Genomic DNA, 19,984 nt, shown 5'->3' with positions numbered 1-19,984 from the left:
TCTAAATTTCAATTTTTAATATGGTAAATATCAGTAGCTATAATCCACATACACAAAAAGCTCACTGACTTCCTCAGTAAGTTTTAAGAATGAAAAGTGATTCTGAGACCAAAGAGTTTGAGAACTACTGATCTGGTGTACTTTATTTGTGGCAATATTTTTAACAGTTCTATACACAGACTAGAATTTTATTTTCTTTTTAGTGCTTATATTCATCAACTTGTAGTATGACTTTCAGTAAAGAAGAAAAGTTGAGCAAAATAATACAAAGTACTGTACAGTAATTTTTCATGTGCTTTTTTTAATCCTCCAGTAGTGCTGCAAGGAAGGTATTACTGTTTTCATTTTACAGATAGAAAGACTAAGTTCAAAGAGGTGAAGTAAACATTCTATAGGTTTGGCAACCAGAAAGTGGTAGGCTCCAAATCCTGACTCAGTTACTCAGCCCTTATGTCCAGTGTTCCCATAATTGGGCTCCACATTTTCACTTGATATTTTCCCTAGTGGATGAGCTTTACTCCTATAAAATGTGAATTAATTAATAATACATTTTTCCTGAGGTAACTTCAGGAATTAGTGATTATGGAATATCTTATGAAACTTATATAAAATATTTATTATATAGTTTGGCTTTGAAAGGCCAGTTATGCATTAGTATTTTCTCCAGGTTATATATTTTACATATGAATTACAATAAAATCATCTTCTTATAGATAAAGTCTTTACTCTGAATATAAAAATTACTTTGCAGAAAGCAAATTTTATTATAATGGTGGTCCCTCCCAAAAACTCACTTTAAAGTGTTTTAAATATATAGACAGTCTTTGCAAAGTATATGCTAATGAATTTTTAATCTAAATGTCAACTAGCTATTTTCTATAAATAGATGAAGTATGAAAGTTAACAGAGACAAAAGTTGAAAACTCAAGGAAATTAAGGGGGAATAGTAAAGTTATTAAAGAAATATCTGCTCAGAATGTACCTGGACTTCATGTGTTCAGGATTTCAAAAAATAATTCCCACAATATAAAAACTTCTTGGACAAAGAAAAGATGATGAGCCTATATTTTCCTTCTAAATTATATGTGATTTGTTCCCAAAACCTGGTTAGAGAGTTTGAATTGTTTAGGTGCCAGTGAAATTGTCTAAGAAACCAAGGATTTGAGTACTGTACCAATTAATTCCTATTATAAGAAAAACATTTTCACAGACAGCCTCTTACTTAAAATGTTGAAGTATTCTTAGAATTCTTATGCAATCATAAAACAAAATAATTAAAACTGTACCATCAATGCTATTTGAATCAACTTTAATACATTGAATAATATATTTTGGTGAAACAAAGTTACTGAGTACTTTTCTTGAGTTTTTCATACCTATGATTCATACCTATCAAAACTAGCAAGATTTTTCTATTTGAACCTTTACAATACTTTCATTTCTATAGCTAACCATATATACTGTCATTTCCCTTTTATTTAGTGCAGATGCATCATTTAGACATTATCACCCTCTGTTCTCTTACTATTAGCCTGCAGGAGTAAAAGTGATAGTATTTAATGATGATACAATAGTAAATACAGGCAAAAACATGAGTACTGATATGATCTAACAATTCCACTTAAGTGTCCATTGTTTGATGAACAAATAAAGAAAATGTAGAATATTATTCAGCCATAAAATAAGAAGGAAATCCTGCCATTTGTGACAACATGGATGGATCTTTGGGGCATTATGCTAAAACAGAGAAAGACAAAGATCATATGACCTCACTTGTATGTGATCTTTAAAAAAAAAAAAGCAGACAATGCATAGATACAGAGAACAGATTGCTGGTTGTGAGGGGGTGGATGGGGAATTGGGTGAAGGTGGTCAAAAGGTACAAACTTCCAGTTATAAAATACAGAAGTCCTGTATATGTATAGAGTGGTGACTACAGTTAATAAGACTATATTATAATATGTATGACTGAATCACTTTGCTGTATACCTGAAACTAACACTGTAAATCGACTACATTTCAATAAAAATAAGAATGAGAAAAAGATTATATTGTATATTTGAAAGTTGCAAAGAGAATAAATCTTAAAAGTTATCATCACAAGAAAAAATTGTAACTATATGTGGTGATGGATGTTAGCTAGATTTACTGTAGTGATCATTTTGTAGTATATACATATATTAAATCATTTATGTTGTACACCTGAAACTAATATGTTATATGTCATTTATATCTCAATTTTTAAAAAGCATGAGTACTGAAATTATGTGACTGAATTTAGTTATAAGATAGTCATTCAGATGATCCTCAGAGTATGCTTATGTTAATTTTTTAGGTAGACAGCAAAACAATATATTGTTTTAGAGCTTTCTTGTACCATCTGGAATATAACTATTTTCCCAGAGGTCTGTTAATTTAAAAAATGTTAGTGTAAGCCATAAGAAAGTATATTATTACTCTGAAATGTAAGTACCAGAAACCTAACTCATAGTAGTTTAACCAGAAATGAACAGTTATTCCCTCTCTTAACTGAAAAGTTTTAGTAGTTAATTTGCTTCAAGCATGGCTAGCTTTAGGAGTTTAAATGGTATCATCAGAACTTAAATGTCTCCCTCTCTTACCCTCTTTTTCTCTACCCCAGAATCTTAGGGCTTTGCTGTTCTCTTTGTTGGCTTCTTTCTTAGGTCATCTTTCTCCACATAGTGATTTCCATCACTGCCAGGCTTATTTCTTACCAGCTTATTATATGCTTAACAGCTTTATTGAGCTGTAATTCACATAACATACAATTCACCCATTTGAAGTGTACAATTCAGTAATTTTAGTACATTCACAGTCTTGTACAACCATCACCACAATCAATTTTAAAACATTTTATCACCCCAAAAAGAAACCCCATAGCCATCAGGAGTCACTCCCCATTTTCCCCCAACCCTCCCAGTCCTAAGCAATCACTACTCTGCTTTGTGCCTTTATGGATTTGCCATTTCTGGACATTTTGTATAAATGACATGGCTTTTTTGACTGGCTTCTTTCACTTAGTATAATGTTCTCAAGGTCCATCCATCCATTTTGTAGTATGTATGTGTACTCCATTCCTTGTTATGATAATATTATTCCATTTTATAGGTATATGACATTTCTTTTTAATCAATCAGGCATTTGAGTTGTTTGCTTCTTTTTTTGCTGTTATCAATAATACTGCTATGAATATTCATTTACAAGTTTTTGTGTGGATATATGTTTTCAATTCCCTCTTGCTAGGAGTGGAATTGCTGGGTCATATGGTAACTTTACGTCTAATTTAGTGAAGAACTGCCAAAGTGTTTTCTGCAGTAACTGCTCCATCTTATATTCCTACCAGCAGTGTATGAGGGGTTCCAATTTCTCCATATAATTGCTGACGCTTGTTATTATCTGTCTTTTTAGTTAAAAGCATCTTATTGGGTATGAAATGGCATCTATTAATTTTAACAATATTTTATCTTGTGGTAAAATATACATAATGTAAAATTTACCATTTTAACTATTATAATCCACAATTTTTTAAAATCTGTAGAATTAACTCTTAAAAGGTAGTTCAATTTTATTTGTATAAAAGCTTAAATAAAAAAATATATAAATGGTAATTATAATTATTCATGTAGTCTCTAAAAACTGAATGGGTTGTGCTCCAAGAGGCCTTTCATTACTCACTCGGAATTCATTTTTCCCCATAGGACCAGTGTCTATGTATAAATATGGGCATAGTGTCTCTACCTAAGTTAATAGTTCTTTTCTTTTCTGCTTATTTTGGTGCCAATTCCAAGTTGCAGAACCTAGAAACCCTTTGGAATTGCTATTAGAGGAACTCAAAGATACTCCTGCATAGTTTGCTAGATATTCCATTTCTCTGACAGATGACTTAATTTCCCATAGAATTCCTTGCCTTGCCACCAAAACTCTGAGGTAGTTTTGAGGGGCTCAACTACCTTATTGGATAGTACACATTTAGACTGAAGTTATGATTCTAATGGCATAGAGTATTTATGGATGTACTAATTGAGGCATCTTGGTGGCTGCTGTCAACCTCAAAAGCTATCTCTGTAGCCATGGGCAGTGGATATGACTTGTTTATATAGACTACTTGTACATTTAGTATTAATTTAGGGTATTTGTACCAATAGATATTTTATATGATCATTTAATGCAAGTGTTCTATATGAGTCTCATAGAACTGTCCAGTTGTGACTCTTGAAAAAGTTCTGTATTCTTGGGAACAGTAGGTCCTTAATGCTGAGCAAGAATTGTCATGTATTTATCTACCTGACATATGCATTACCTTAATTCTAATTTAGGGACAAGCAATAACTATTTAAATAGTTGAGTGCAGAGGTTTCAATAGCCAAACCTCAGAACTAGGGAAATTTACTTAAGTACAGAATTCACTAGAGATTCTTGTAATAGTAATTCAAACATTTATAACAATAATTTTTTTCTGCAGTTAGAGTAGTTTTTTTTCCTTTGGTCTAATTCAGTCTAAATGATTTGAAATTGAAAAAAGCAAGATAGCTTGTGCCAGTCTGAGGATAAAGACAAATGTGGAGACTCAGAGCTGTTTATCTTAATACTTTAGATTATTGATGTCTAAGTTTTAACTTTTTTAAATAGCTGAAATAGTTTTTTAAGCATGTTTATCTTTAATGTAAAGAATACGGTATGTGCATGAGAATTCAGAACAGAAATTCTTGTTTTAAAAAAAGCAATTTAAATTTTTGGGGGGAAATATTTAATGTAACAACTTTTTAAAAAGCCCAAAGAAACAGAGACATTAGATTGTAAACTTATAAAGATAAGAACTATGACTTAGTCATCTTAATTTTTTCCTAAAACTGAACACATTACATTAAACACAGAAGTCAATGAGTAATTTTTTAATGAATTAATCTATGATAAAATGTATCCAACTAATTTTGTGTTCCTTTCAGTTAGCATTGGTAAGAAACCAAAAAAAAAAAACCCTAAAAATTTCTTTGAGTGTGTTTTTCATAATATTATTTCTGAAATGTGAAGAATAACAGTTAAAGATTAATGTTACTTAGCATTTCAAAATTCAGATTTACTAAAGCATATATTTCAGGGTGATTACTCATTTTTTACAAAAGGGTGCCTTTTAAAAATTATTTGTAATTTAATAATTCATCAGATTTCTTCAGGTAAATAATACATTCAGCATTTTATTTATCAAATTTGCATTCATTCAGGAGTGAAACAATTATGGAAAGTGGGTAGCATGTGTATATCAAACATAACAAACTCGAAAGATAAGCTTTTTGTAGAGAAAAATATTTAATGTGTATACATTTACTTTAACAAATCCATCCTAATACTAAGTATCTTTATTTTATAGGGTAGAAAACTAAAACCTAACTTGCTACCTTGTCTGGAGTCACATGGTGAGTTTCTGGAGGTCGAAATTAGACCCAAAGATTTCTGAATTCCAAGTATCATGTTTCAATATTTGATGTTACTTAGAGTGACTCATAAAATTGATTGATGCCATGTGTTAATGCCTAGGTGACTCTGCAACTTGATGGACGACGACAACCCTTTTCAACCAAAAAGTAAGTATTGCTGCTGCAAGTGATACTAGTATGCGTGGCTCTTTTACTGATAAGCTTGCTTCTTGAGAAAAGATGAGAGAGACAGAAGTGGGCACATTAAAAAACACACAGAAATACTTAAATTTATTAAAGTAATACATGCTCATAGTAAAAAAGAAATACATACAATAAAAATGTCAGTAAAGTAGAAATGAAGTGTTTCTTCTTCATCTCCAGAAATAACTACTGTTATTGGTTTGGTATACATAATTACAAACTTTTTTCTATGCAGAGACAAAAGAAAAACTCTTTCTAAATAAGATCATACTATATGCTATATGTGCCTTTTAAAATTTTTTAGTCAACAGTCTATCTTGAATATATTGACAGTGTCAGTACCTAGTTAAGAAGAATGAGGAAGACCTATGTGTCAACATGGTACCAAGAACGTGATATTAACCTAGATATAAAGTTTTTTTAAATTATCAGTATACATGAGTCTGTCTCATTTTTAAAAATTTGGCATTGCCTGACTTTGCCTAGTTTCTTAGCTCTTAGATTACCATGTTAAGTGCCTACTCCGCATCCAGTAGACTACTGTGTGTAGGAGGAAATGCAAGGAAAGAAGAAAATATGTTCTTTACTCTCAAGGAGCCTAAGTTGGAGTTAGACATGTACAGTTAAGACTCATTAAGAAATAATGAGCAGTTTGAGATCATACATAATGTATCTTGAATTGCCTGGCATAGGCTATCAGTGTAGTAAGAGGTGGAAGAAAAACAGAGTCTGATGGTTTACTGAGGAAGTTATAATTGTACCAAGAGTTGGGAAAGAGCAGAGAATTAATATTTTGTTGACTATTGCTTGAAATTAGACACTTCATATAGCTTTTCCCTAAATGTACATTACTACTTCTGTTAGGTAGATATTATACTCATGTTAAGGTGAGAAAACAGATTGAAGTCATTTCTCCAGAGTCACATGATTAGAAATGGTGCAGTGAAGATTTGAACTATTCAATTTGATGTCAAATTCATGCTCTTTCTACTATATTTGAGTTATATGGACAATATAAGGTAAGAAGAAAGAGTATTTTAGATGGAAGTGGTACAAATAAGGGCTCTGAGGGACACAATGAAGATGGCATTTTCAAGAATATGCAAATGCTAAACTATGAATTACACTCTTAATTATTTCACTTAGAGCATTCTGTATATACTTTTTAAAGTAAGGTTTATAAAAGAAAGGGGTAAGTTCATAAAATTGGTTACATTTGGCAGGGTGGGAAGGTTTTTTGTTTTGTTTTATGGTAGGTGAACTACTAAGCATTAAACAACATTATGGCAAGAAATAATTTGGCATACCTGTATGGAAGGGGAAATTAAATTTTAAAAATGTATTAGAGAATGGTACCAATTTGACAAGGTGTTTCATTTGTGTACCATCCTCAAATCATTGTTTTCACATAGTACATTTTAATTTTGAGCCAAAAGTAGAAATGACATTGTTTTAATCTAGTAAAATTACCTTTAGAAATTACTTCATTTAAAAGATAACTTTTAAATACCATTGTCTAATAAAAAAGATATCATTGTCTAAGCCAGAACCCTACAGTTATATTTTGTTTTGTTTTTATTTTTTTTAAGTTGTTCCCCCATCCACATCTCACTCCATATATCTAATGCCACTTGTATCCATCCTGATTGCTATTATTTTAATTTGAGTGCTTTTTAGAAATAATACATGCATAATTTTAAAAAGACAAGGAATCAGAAAGTTGTAAGTTGTATAACCACAGATTCTTGAAGAGTGAGAGAACAAGTGAGAGGGGTGTGCATGTGTTTGGGGCTCAGGTACTCCCTGTTTTATCAAGGCATCCACTTTCAATAGTTTCGCTGTTTTGCTGATGACTTTCATGTTTCTAAATTTTTAGACACATACTGCTGTCTCTTTAATCATCAATATTTTGCCATTATCTAATGATTTTTCCATCAAGAAATATGAAGATTTTAGTTTTCTTACACTTACTACTCCCCCCCCAAGCATCTCCCAATATAGTTATATCTCAGTTTTTTGGTAAATCATATTTCATGTTTTTATGACAATGACCAATAAATATTCTTTGCTGATGAGCATAGTAAGATGATAATGATATGTTATGGATACATTTCCTTTTTCTCTTTTTTTAATATAGCCAACAATTTAAATTTTTTGGTTTTTTAAACTTAATTAAAATCTGTAGCCAAGTCTTCTCACACCCTGCTGTAGCCTTTTAACTTTATTTTCTACATGGTAGAACTTGCCAGATAACCTAACAATTTAATTTTTAATCTTTTGTGTGTGTGTGTGTGTGTGTGTGTGGTTTCTTGGAGACATTCCTCCTGGGAGTAATGTTCTGCTCCACTCTGGCTGATTGCTCTCTGGACCTGTTGAACAGCAATTGTCCTGGGACTTTCCTTTGTCTTTATATTGTGTTGAATGTCATATTTTCTGCATTCTGTGTCTTTCTCCTTAAGTCTCATATTTTGATGGATTCTTCCTAAGAAAGAAATAATGAATGGCAGGTAAATTTTGTGTCATGTTGCTGGTCTTTATTCTTGATGAAAGATTATGTAACTTCATGCTTGACAAAAATCTTGACTGGGTATAGAATTCTAAATTGAAAATTATTTTTACTAAGACTTTTGAAAGCATTATTCAAACTTTCTTCTCTCTCTCAAGATTTTGGAATATTCTCTTTATCTCCAGCATTCTGAAATTTCATGATATGTCCTTCTATTGTAGGTTTTTTTCTTGATCATTGTGCTAGGTGCTGGTGGGCCCTTAACAATATGGAGATTTGTGTCCTTTAGAACTAGGAATTTTTCTTTGATTATATCCCCTGTCCTTTTTCTCAGACTTTTATTATGTGTGTTGTACCTTTGAAATTGATTTTCTAAAAATTTCTATTTAGTATGTGTGTATTTTTTGTCTTTTAGTCCCACTTGTGAGACATTTACTCAATTTTGGCTTTTGATTTTTCTTTACTGAATTTTGGCTAGTTTATTTTTAATCTTTTTGTTTCTGAATATTACTTTTTATAACATTCTTTTCTTATCTCTTAAAAATGCCAATTACATTCCCTAATATTTTCTCCTATCCTCTGTATTATCTCTGTTTTCTTTAGTATCTTTTGATCTGTTTTATTGCTTTGGTCTTTCACGTTGGAGATTTTAGTCATATTTCTGGTGTTCATTGGTTGTCTATCCAGATTTAAGAATGAGGCACTAAAATGCTTCCTCGTAGCTCTGTGTGATTGGTCAGCACTTGTAGGCTGGTAGTATCCACAGTATGTTCTTTACTTAGTTTCTTCAGGTGAGAAATGTTTAATCTGCTCTGGGATGGAATAAGCCTCACTTAATTACCCTATTTTCATTCCAGTACCTCATCCCTGCTTTGCCCTGTGCCTAGTATCCCTGAATCTGCTTCAGTTTTTCTAGTATATCTCTCACCTGTTGCTTCTTATTCTCAGTTTATCTCCTTTTTCTTAATATATAAGTTTGTAGAGTTTTTTTCAGATAATAATGAGATACAATCTTTTTTTCATGGATATAATCATTCTAGTCGTAAAACTGAAACTTTGATTGGATTTGATTGTTCCTAAAATTTATTGGTCACTGTAAATAACTGCTGTCATCCGCTATCTATCTAACTAGCTTAATTTTACTAGTTAAGGCTTTAGAGATTGAGTTCTGAGTTTCATACTTTTGTTACCATGTACCGACTACAAATACCAGTTCAGTAATTGCTATTAGAATTGTTAAAGTACATCTTTAAATATCATACTATGTATTGCAAAAAAATGTATTAAAAAATAAGATTTGTTTCCCTCATTGTGAAAATTAGGTAATTCCAAAATGGCAGAACTGTTCATGGAATGTGAAGAAGAAGAGCTGGAACCATGGCAGAAAAAAGTAGAAGAAATTCAGGATGAAGATGATGATGAACTGATCTTTGTTGGAGAGATATCAAGTTCAAAACCAGCCATTTCAAGTAAGCATTTACTTTCAGTGAAGCAAAGTTTTATAAGACATTGTTTCTAATGGAAAAACCTGGGGCTGTCTTATATGTCCTTGTTAGTCTAAAGAGCTGGAGGTGAGAGAGAGGGAGCATAGAGGTCAGTAAGAATTTGTGAGAATCAAAGGAAGGATGTGGTTGGGGTCTTGACTAAGGAGGTGTGAAAGATTAAAATATCATATGAGAGAAAAGGAAAAAGTTAACTAGCTAAAGGTTAAGATTACCTAATAGCATTGTAGGCCTTTTGAGATTGGAAATCATAATTTTATTGGAGCCAGGTAGCCTGTTTACCCGTTTATTTGTTAATCTTTCTTTTTCTCCCTTAAGCCCAAATGTGCCTAGAAAAGGAAGTGTTGGAATGCTTTGCTTAAAATATCAGACTACTAAATAAGTTTGTGTTAGTCTCTGATGGCGCTTCTCACATCCAGGCAACTGCCTCATCAATGTCATCTTGATTCATGGCTACAAAATAGGTGCTGGTCTGTGTACCAACATGGGCTGTAGCTTCTGACTACACCCATCTTCCAGCAACTCCTGATTATGTTCATGAAGAATACACAATGGCCTGGTCTTTAGCCACTGTACTGGGATGATTTAGGCAGTCAGCACACTTAATCCTCATGGCTTTCTAGCAGAACATGTCCAGTATCTCTGTGGATTTCTGTTAGAGTAATTAGACTTGACATTGTTATAATGTTAAAGTGAAGATATTGATGATACTTGTTACAATGTCCAGTCAGAAATGTGTAAAATGCAGAAGAACAACATACTGAGTTTCAGCAGAAAATGAAGAAACAGATTCTTTCTCATTACATTTACTTTTGTTAATCCAGGAGAATTTACCAAAGAATGTAGCCAGTATACCAGTGTTTTCTTACTTACTATGGTAGTGCAAATAGTGTGGTTAAAAGAAAAGCTTTTAATTTTCTGAAAGCCTAGTTCTTGCTTCTCTTGACTCTAACCTTGGAACAGCACTTCTATTCAATTTTATCAATGGTAGAATAATTTAATTTAGTTTAATTCTCAGTTTCATTTCCTGCAGCAAATTGAGAGATGCTATGTAGAGTGCCACTTCAATGAAGTACTCATGTTGGCATATTTGCTGCTGATAGAGGAACAGAATATTATAGTTTCTTAATTATTGTTTCCGAGTCACTGTGATTATTTTTATACTGAAATATTACCATATTTCAAAATTATTCAAATCATCTTATTGAAGGCATCACAGTTCATGTTGGATTTATATCAATTATAGATGACTACAACTCAACTAGAATAATGTATATTAGTTTTCAGTGATTCTATCAAAAAGAAAATTGACCACAGTGAAATTTCTTTTCTAAATTAACTCGGAATTTAAGTGATGTTTTTATGTGTGAGCCATAAAATATTTTAACATAGGAAACATGAGCTAAATATTTATAAAGAGCCACTGTAAGGAGAGAGAGATAAAAACTTGTGTTTGATAGACTGCAGTCACCAAAAAGTACTATAGGAATAGCTCTTTAATGGCTTGAGTCAATACTTTTTTTTTTGCCAGAGATAATATATTTTATTTATTTTTATTTTTGAACTTTTTTTATTGAGTTATAGTCAGTTTACAATGTTGTGTCAATTTCCAGTGTAGAGCACAATTTTTCAGTTATACATGAACATACATATATTCATTGTCGCAATACTTATCTTGAATTTCTGAATGAAAGTAATATCAGATTGTTTGAATGGGTGGATTTTTATCCTAAAAGACTTCTGTAGTGCTTAGCCACAGAGTACTGCATATTATGAAACAATCCTACTTTTGTGTGACCTTTTACTTTATAGAATTTTTTATGAGATCTGGTTCCTTTATACTAGGAGGAAAAAAGGAAACTTTTGGATGTTTTGTGGGATTTTTTTCCTTCTTTGTACATTCTCCGAATTACAATTTTAGGTAGACCTCTACTCTTCCAAATTTTCATTTGATTCCTTAATAATCTAGAAATTATGGGTTCACATGGGTACAAGAGTGAGCAATCTAAATCAGGCTCAAATTGACTTTTGGTGTAGTAGTAAATGTGCGATAACTTTTGTAAACTCTACATTCAATTTAGTCTGCAGTCTCTGATAGTATCTTCTTCAGAAGTCAAGAGTAATAGTACTTGCCCATAATGAAACTTTTAGGCTTTTAGGGGTGTGAACATGGCATGGGGATTGGGCAAGGGCTTGATTTTTTGAGTCATGTAACCCAAGTGTAATATATAACCTTGTCACCATTAAGAGAAAGAAGTATACTTCAATTATTGGCTATATATTTTTGGAAAGTTTTTCTATTATCTTAACATACATTTCATTCAAATAAGAACTTTTAAAATAAATGTAATTTTTTATAGATATTTTAAACAGAGGTAACCCCAGCTCATCTTCAAAGGGAATAAAGAATGAGACAGTTAGTCCAGGTATAGTATTATTGTATTATTTTAATTTTAAAGTGAAATATTTTTATAAAATTGGTTGTGTAGAAAAATATTCAATGTATTGTATAATTTTAAAATACAGGTGTTACTGATGTGTTCAAGCCTACAAGTCAACACTACAAAGACCCAACAGCATATCCAGTGGTTGCCTTGCCTAGATTTCGTCCTGAATCTAAATCTTCACAAAGCTCTGATATTGTTCAGAACGTGTCTAAACCTGTAAGTGTTTCTGAAACTACACATTAGCTCAGGGACACATTGGATATTATAATACTCAGTTAGAATTGTGGACTGTCTTAGCTTGTTACCATCTCAGGAGAAGCATAATCACTATCAGAAAATGTCACCATCTTTATGATAGCTCAGCCAATACCCAAAATAATAGCTGCAAGAACTAACTATCCAACCTGTTAATAAATTAGGTAATATGCTTAAATTAAACAGGTATAATATTGAAAACTGCTATCTAAAGGTAAGTAAAAAAGTATAATCAATAATGAGTATTGCATGATGGCAAAATTCTTAAGATAGTAAACTAAACCAGGTATTCTTAATTGGGAAGATTTTTCTGAGGTCATTGTTGCTATTTATTCTGAAAACATACTTTCATAGTCTAGTTTTTAAAAACTTTTAACAGAAATAATAGATAATGGTAATATTTAACATTTGTTAGTCTGTCATATGGATAAGTCTTAGTTCTAAATGCTATATACAAGTTAATCTCTTAATTCTTATGACTTCCCTATGAGGTAAGCACGATTATTTCTTTCATTTTATAGTTGAGGAAACTGAGGCTCAGAGAGTCTGAATAATTCACTCAAGACCACACAGCTGGTAAATGATGGATCTGGGATTTTGACCCAAGTTAGCCAAGAGTTTTTAAAATATGCACATCCATCCATATATTTAAGTATATACTTTTAAAAATAAAAGCATTGTGTTAGAGCAGTGGTATATTCCACAGACCACTGGGGTTCCCTGAGACTCTTTTAAGGGTCTATGAAGTCTAAACTGTTGTCGTAATAGCACTAAGACCTTTGCCCTTTTAACTCTTGTCAACATTTATGCTAGTGGAGCAAGGACAATGGAGGGTGAAACTGCTGATGCCTTAATAGGAATCAAGACAGTGGCACCAAACTGTGCTAGTAGTTTTTGCATTGATGCCCACCAAGCACTCACAGTAGAAAAATTTCACTTTCACTTAAGAATATCCTTGAATAAGTAATAAATTGCTTCTAATTAACTCTCAACCCTTGAATATACTTTTTTTAAATATTCTGTGTGATGAAATGGGTAGTATGCATAAAGCATTTCTGTGTCTAGTTTTAAAGTATGAAGTTTTTCTTGAGGAAAAGCACTAGTGAGATTGAATTGCAAGCTGAACAGGCTCGTATTTTAAAAATGGAATGCCGTTTTTACTTGAAAGGATGACTGACAGAGCATCATGGAGTAATTATTTATTGCTGCAGAACAATAGTACCACAAACTTAGCAGCTTAAAGCATTTATACACTTATTATTTCTTGGTTTCTGGGAGTCAGAAGTTGGGGTATGACTTAACCAGGTCCTCTACTTCAAGATCTCACCAGGCTGCAATCAAGGTGTTGGCCAGAACTGCAGTATCAGTTACACTGCTTCCAAGCTCACATGGTTGTTGGCAATATCCAGCTCCTTGTGGATTGTCAGATAAAGGCATCAGTTTCTTGCTGCTTTCAGCTGGAGACCATCCTCAGTTCCTTGCTATGTAGGCCTTCCTAATATGACTCGGTTGCTTCCTCTAAGCTAGCAAGGGAAGGAAAGTCCTCAGCAAAATGGGCAATGTAGCATAGTCATGTACATCCCATCACTTTTGCCATATTCTGTGGGTCAGAAGCAATCATAGGTCCCGCCCACACTCACCAGGAGATTATACAAGTGTACAAGTGTAAATATCAGGAGAAAATCATAGGGGCTACCTTTAGAGTCTGTCTGCCACGTGCAGTTTTGCAGTACTCAGAAATATACAAAGTGTGCCTGTCATGGAAGAAAACTGATAGTATTCTTGCCAATGATAAAATTTGAGCTTTCAAGCAAAAATTTGAATTTTGGAAAACTTGTATCTGCACTCTGAAACTATTATCAATGGTAATATGAGCCCTCGACTCATAGTCCAAGAAACCTGAATTGAAAATGAGAGACTTGAATGCTGATTCTGTCTTTGTTGTAAGTAGAACATTGTCACAACCTCTATGGGTCTCACTTTCTTCATTTCCAAAATGAGAGCATTTACGCAGACCACTGGCTCTCAAACTTGGATCCTCTAAGCATCCACGGGCTGTTTTTAATATTTTTAAAAACTTAATCGGTGCACCTGAAGGTGGCAGGCTATCAGAAATGCAAAAATTATTTAATTTTAGCTGGAATCAGATTAATTTGGTGGTTTTCTCATACTATAATAAGCTGTTTGGCATTTAGGGAAAAAACAATAGAGGAAACGTCATTATTTAAATGCATATAGATGAAAATCATTCCTATTTGGACCCAGGGAGAAAGAATAATAAGTGGGGAGGGGGTGTCTTTCTTGTTAGAAAAGTTAGAAACTGGAGCTTATCCAGACTCAGAATTTTTTTTTATTTCTGTGGCCATGATTGTCTAATCAAAGTTCCTCAATCAGGTTCCCAATCCTAGGGAGCTTTTTAAAAATAGAGATTTTTATCAGTTGGTCTGGGACCTGGGCATAAGAGATTTAAAAACAAAAAACTCTCCAGGTGATTCTAATGTGCAGCCAAGGTTGAGAATGTCAGACATATATTCTCAAAGGAATTGAGAATCCTATATAAGGGAATTTTCTCTTAAATTTTTAAACTTTTTCATTCTCTGTAACCTTAATAACTCTTTTGGGCAGGCAGGGAGATAATTATTATTATCCCTTTTAAAGTAAGTGTGATGTAGCTTAAGGCGTAGGCTTTATAAAAAGGCTGACTTGGGATCTAATTCCAGTTTCATCATCAATAACAAGCTGGGTTGTGCTGGGCACCTGATTTAACCATACTTAACTTTGGTTTACCTATTTAAAACATGGGAGATCATATTAGGTCTTCATTAGTACTGCTGTGACGACTGCTTAATAGAATGAGTACATGTAGTATAGATCTTCCTTGACTTACGATGGGATTATGTCTTGATACACCCATAGTAAGTTGAAAATACTGTAAATTGAAAATGCACTTAATACACCTAACCAACCAAACATCGTAGCTTAGCCTAACCTATGTTAAATGTACTCAGAACACTTGTACATTAGCCTATGGTAGGGCAAAATCATCTAATACAAAGCTTATTTTATATTAAAGTGTTAAATATCTCATGTGTTTTATTGAATACTGTACTGAAAGTGAAGAACAGAATGGTTCTAAGTGTATTGGTTGTTTATCCTCGTGATCGTGTGGCTGACTGGGAGCTGCAGCTCGCTGCCACTGCCCAGCACCACAAGAATATTGTACCACATATTGCTAGCCTGAGAAAAGATGAAAATTTGAAGTACGGTCTCTACTGAATGCATATCACTTTCACATCATCGTAATGTGGAAAATTGTAAGTTGAACCATCGCAAGTCTGGGACTGTCTGTACTATGAAAGAGGCAAGTACATTTTAAATAGACAATAAGTGGTGGCTATTATTTCAGTTGGAAAGGTGAATAGCTTGAATCTCAGAAGTGACTTGCCCAAGGTTCCATAGTAAAATGAAAGGTCTTCTGAGTCCCAATCTATCACCTCCTGTACCTTACCATTGTATTTGGTATCTTTCTGAAATATTTTATGAGCTATTAAAAAATCCCAGTTGGAAAATTATTTTAACAAGCTACATGTTTAATAATGTGTTTGCTCTCTGAAATGGTGGTACTTAATTGACCAGAGTTATCACCTAGGAAAGGATTTAAAGTATAAACTTTATTTGGAGGAACTTCTGACAAAGAACTATTTTGGAAAATACTAATGAGTATTTTCCATTTTTAAGTGCAAATATTTGGAGAAAATATTTACCTTGCAGTAAGATTATGCTTGGTTACAATTAAGTCATCTAGCTATTATTGATTTTATATAATACATATTAAGGCCCAAATGCAGAAATCTGCCTGTTAGGCCTCAAATTCTAGGAGTAGAATGGTTTGTGTCACTTCGATATCTGTCTCCATAACCTCTTAATAAATCTATGTCAACAGAAAACTTAGTAGCAAAGTAAAATTCTTAATACCTGATTGTCTCTCAACCTGTAAGCACAAAACACGCAAGCAAGATCCTTATATTCCCATGATAAAGGTAAAATGTATGGGATTTGGTGTGGGGAGGCGGGGTTGAAAAGAAACAGAAAAGAATTTTTTTCTGCAGATGGTTAGTGTGTTATATAAAGTATATGAATCAGGACTTTATTTTATGCACAGATATCTATTCCTCTTTTTTTCACCAAACTTTATATTGGAACATTTCTTTTTGTCATTGGATATTTTTCAAAAACATAATGTTACATGATAGTCTATCATTTAATTCATTTAACCATTCTGCCGTTGCAGGACATACAGGGTTTTGATTCTTGCTATTATAAATGATTATCCATTAAACATTTTCATTTCCTTTACATAAATTCTTGGAAATGAAATATTTCAAATAATTGGATCAAAAGATAGGAACTTTTTAAAGCCCTTGATAGAGAATGCCAAAATTTTCTTGCAGCAACATTGTACCAAAATATAACCTCTACTTTGCTGAACTTTAACTTCTAATTTAAAACTAGTTTTAGATATCCAGAAAAATTACAAAAATAGTCCAGGGAGTTTTCATATACCCTTTACCCAGTAGATGCTAGTTTTGACAGCAAGTAATAATTCTCTTTGTGTTTTCTAACTTATTAGTAATTGAATCATTAAGGTTATCTTTATAGTATTGACATACAGTTAAATTTACCTTTATAAAACTTTATAAAGCTGGGTAATTATAATTTTTTACAGGATTTTACAAAGAATTCATCACAGGATGAATCAGATGATTCTTCAGATTTACTGTTTGATTTGACCCAGGATACAATACCACTGTCCCAAGATGGATCAACAGTTTATGTAGAAGGTTTGGTTTAGTACTTTTTATAATATAATAAAAAGAGATGATTAATATACATATACAGTGAATTTCTATTTTGAAGCTCATACCTTCATGTTAAGTTTTTTATATATTGTAAAATGGAAGCTAATAATTCCTGAATTCCTTTCTTGGGTGATTTTATATCAAATTGTATTTTATGATAGAATATTTTATTTCTTTTTATTAAGTTGGCTAACATATTCTTTGAGCTCATTCTCACTCGGAACCAGCCATGCACTGAAAAATCTTACTATAATTCCTGTGAGTCAGGGAAGGCCCCTGATACCCTAGTACTATGGTTTATTTGGAATTATTTGAGAAAAAGTGAATGGTTATAGTTGATTTCCTAATAGGCTAGTGTCTTTCTATCCAAGTTAATGTTGTAGATGTGGATAGTTAAATTTGACTATAGAGTAGTAGTATAAAATGGCAGTACTAAAAAAATAAGTGATTTCCACATAGTAAAGTACTCAGCAAATATCCATTGAAGGAATAATGAAAGTCTCCAATTGAAGAAGAATTATAGTTCTTTGATTATATATCATAACAAAGTTCTTCATTAACCTGAAATAAATTAGTATGCCACAAAGGAATTTTATCTTGTGGAACAATTCCTTATAATCAGAGCAATTACTATTTCCATATTAGCAAATTTGATATATTTCATTAAATGGAGAAAGGTACACAAGAATTTTTGTGAATGTTTAAATTGTTTACTAACAGATTGGGGTATATTTACCAAACCAAAATAGAAAGAAATTTATAGTATTATGTGTGCCAAAAATATTTCCCCTTGATAATACTTGGTTTGATATTCACTTATCTAGGTGTCACTTTGTCACTTATCTAGTTAGTAAAATAGCCAAGAACCAAAATAAATAAAGAGATAAAATAGATGTCTAAAATTTGATTTTATAAAGCACACAGTCTTTATTCAGAGAAAAAAATCTGAATTCTTGAAGCTTCTACTCTCTCTCCAAGTTATTATACTGCAGGAAGTAGAATTTTGCCCTGATGGTAAAAAGGGTTATAGTTAATTAGGAAAATACAGACTTGAGCCTCTATTCTAAATATTTTTCTGGCCTTTATTAATTCACTTAACCTCTTTATACTTCAGTTTTCGCATTATTAAGATAGATACTTTTATTTTCGTCATATAATGCACTTCATTCTCCAGACCTGAAATCAGCCACTTAGCTATATAATTTTGATTCTTGCTCTGCTTATCTCAGGGCTTTTTTTGAAGCTCAAATGTGATAATTAAGAAGTAAAAAATGCACCAAAGCTGTAAAGGACTTGACAATAAACATTCTTAGAATAATAATTATGAATGAGAATAGTACTATGTGTTCAGAAACATGGTTAATGGACTCCTGTCTAGGATGATCATAGGCTCTTGGAGAAGGCTGGATTCGAACTTGATTTTGAAGAGTAAGAATAGGATTTTTATTGGCACTGTTAAGGTTAGTGAATGGCACAAGCCAAAGGCAACAGAGAAAAATGAGTTAAAGAATCAGAATTTAAACCTATTGAGCTCAGAGAGATTTTATTTAACTTGGAGATTTATGCATGCTTAAAAATTATATATAAAATAACCTACTAGATAACCAGTTGCTTAATCCAAAATATCAGCACTCATTGGTTGTTCACTTAACCTAAGCATCTGAAAAGAATGTTAGTGTGAATACACTGAAATCAGTCCTAAGTGTCTGCAATATAGCTGTCAGTAATCATGTGCTTAGCTTGAAGATGAAAAAAAAATCACTTCTGTGTTACCTCAGAGAATGAAACACAGATTTGATAGAGGAGCCCACTAATGTAATACTCTTATTTTCCTGGCATATATCTGTTCTGCTTTTCCTATTAGGGTACAGTTGGGAGCACTGAAATATGTGCAGTTTTAGAATCTTTATCACAAAATACAGTTGTCTGTTATTTTCAAAAGGACTTTTTCTGGGTCTGGTTATAGCCTAAATAGCCCCACTTCTCTTGTGAATGCCCTAAATTACATAATCCTTTTAGCCTTTAAGGTGATGGTTTTCAAAGTCAAAACTACTTTTAGCAATGAAATCTCTGTTCAAACAAAATCTGTGTAAAAGTCTAATTTTAAAAATAAAAGATAAAAGGAGAATTGCTCTATCTGAGATGCCCATTGAATTCCCTAAGACATCATCATTAGGATCAGGGGGACATAATTTACAAGCCATCATAACTCCAAACTTTTTCATATAAATGAGTGAGGTATTGTCATTCAAAATATTCAAGATTACTTGTCTCTACTTTGCACCTAGGGATTAAATAGATAATTTAAACTACCTATCAGTTTGTTAACTGGAAAAAGAACTAACTTGATTTTCCATTAGACATCTTAGGATATTTTTTTAAAGTATCTTAAGAAGTTTCTCTAAATTTTTAGATTAGAATGTAAATTATTTTTGTTTATAAGCTCAAATGCATTTAAGCATCTAAAGAGAAATTCAGTTTTTGGAACTGAACTTAGAGTATTCTCTGTGCTGCTTTTTTTTTTTTTTTTGGCTTGGATTTTTTTGGTCTGACTTCCTAAATGATACTTATTTATATTTCTTTATTTGAAAACATCTTTAGAATATTCTTGCATAAAAAGTTTATTTCATGAATTTTTCAAACTGTGTAGTCCATAATAGCTGTGCAATTTCTATATGTTGATTATATAAATTCTTTATTGTCAGTTGTATGATATGATAATTCAATTATATCACCTTTATCTCCAAAGTATTTTTTACTTAATTTTAAATGTAAG

General features: G+C 32.2%; 1 protein-coding gene across 3 annotated transcripts in view; it reads left to right on the top strand.

The window, feature by feature from the left end:
- Positions 1-19,984, top strand: part of ZNF280C (zinc finger protein 280C) — a 46,203-nt gene that overhangs the window by 2,607 nt on the left and 23,612 nt on the right. For 2 of the 3 annotated variants that reach the window (XM_031671345.2, XM_015238918.3), the window contains exons 2-7: positions 5,390-5,435; positions 5,557-5,603; positions 9,468-9,614; positions 12,008-12,073; positions 12,174-12,310; positions 17,076-17,190. In XM_031671345.2, the coding sequence (XP_031527205.1) occupies positions 5,573-5,603; positions 9,468-9,614; positions 12,008-12,073; positions 12,174-12,310; positions 17,076-17,190 (496 nt within the window). In that variant the 5' untranslated portion in view covers positions 5,390-5,435; positions 5,557-5,572. The remainder of the gene's footprint in view (positions 1-5,389; positions 5,436-5,556; positions 5,604-9,467; positions 9,615-12,007; positions 12,074-12,173; positions 12,311-17,075; positions 17,191-19,984) is intronic. The other variant, XM_072956389.1, reaches the window with a different exon arrangement.

This window comes from Vicugna pacos, chromosome X (genome assembly GCF_048564905.1).
Source record: "Vicugna pacos chromosome X, VicPac4, whole genome shotgun sequence".
In the NCBI taxonomy this organism is placed as follows: domain Eukaryota; kingdom Metazoa; phylum Chordata; class Mammalia; order Artiodactyla; family Camelidae; genus Vicugna; species Vicugna pacos.
Note: the sequence above shows the minus strand (reverse complement) of the source record. Positions and strands in the feature narration are given on the sequence as shown.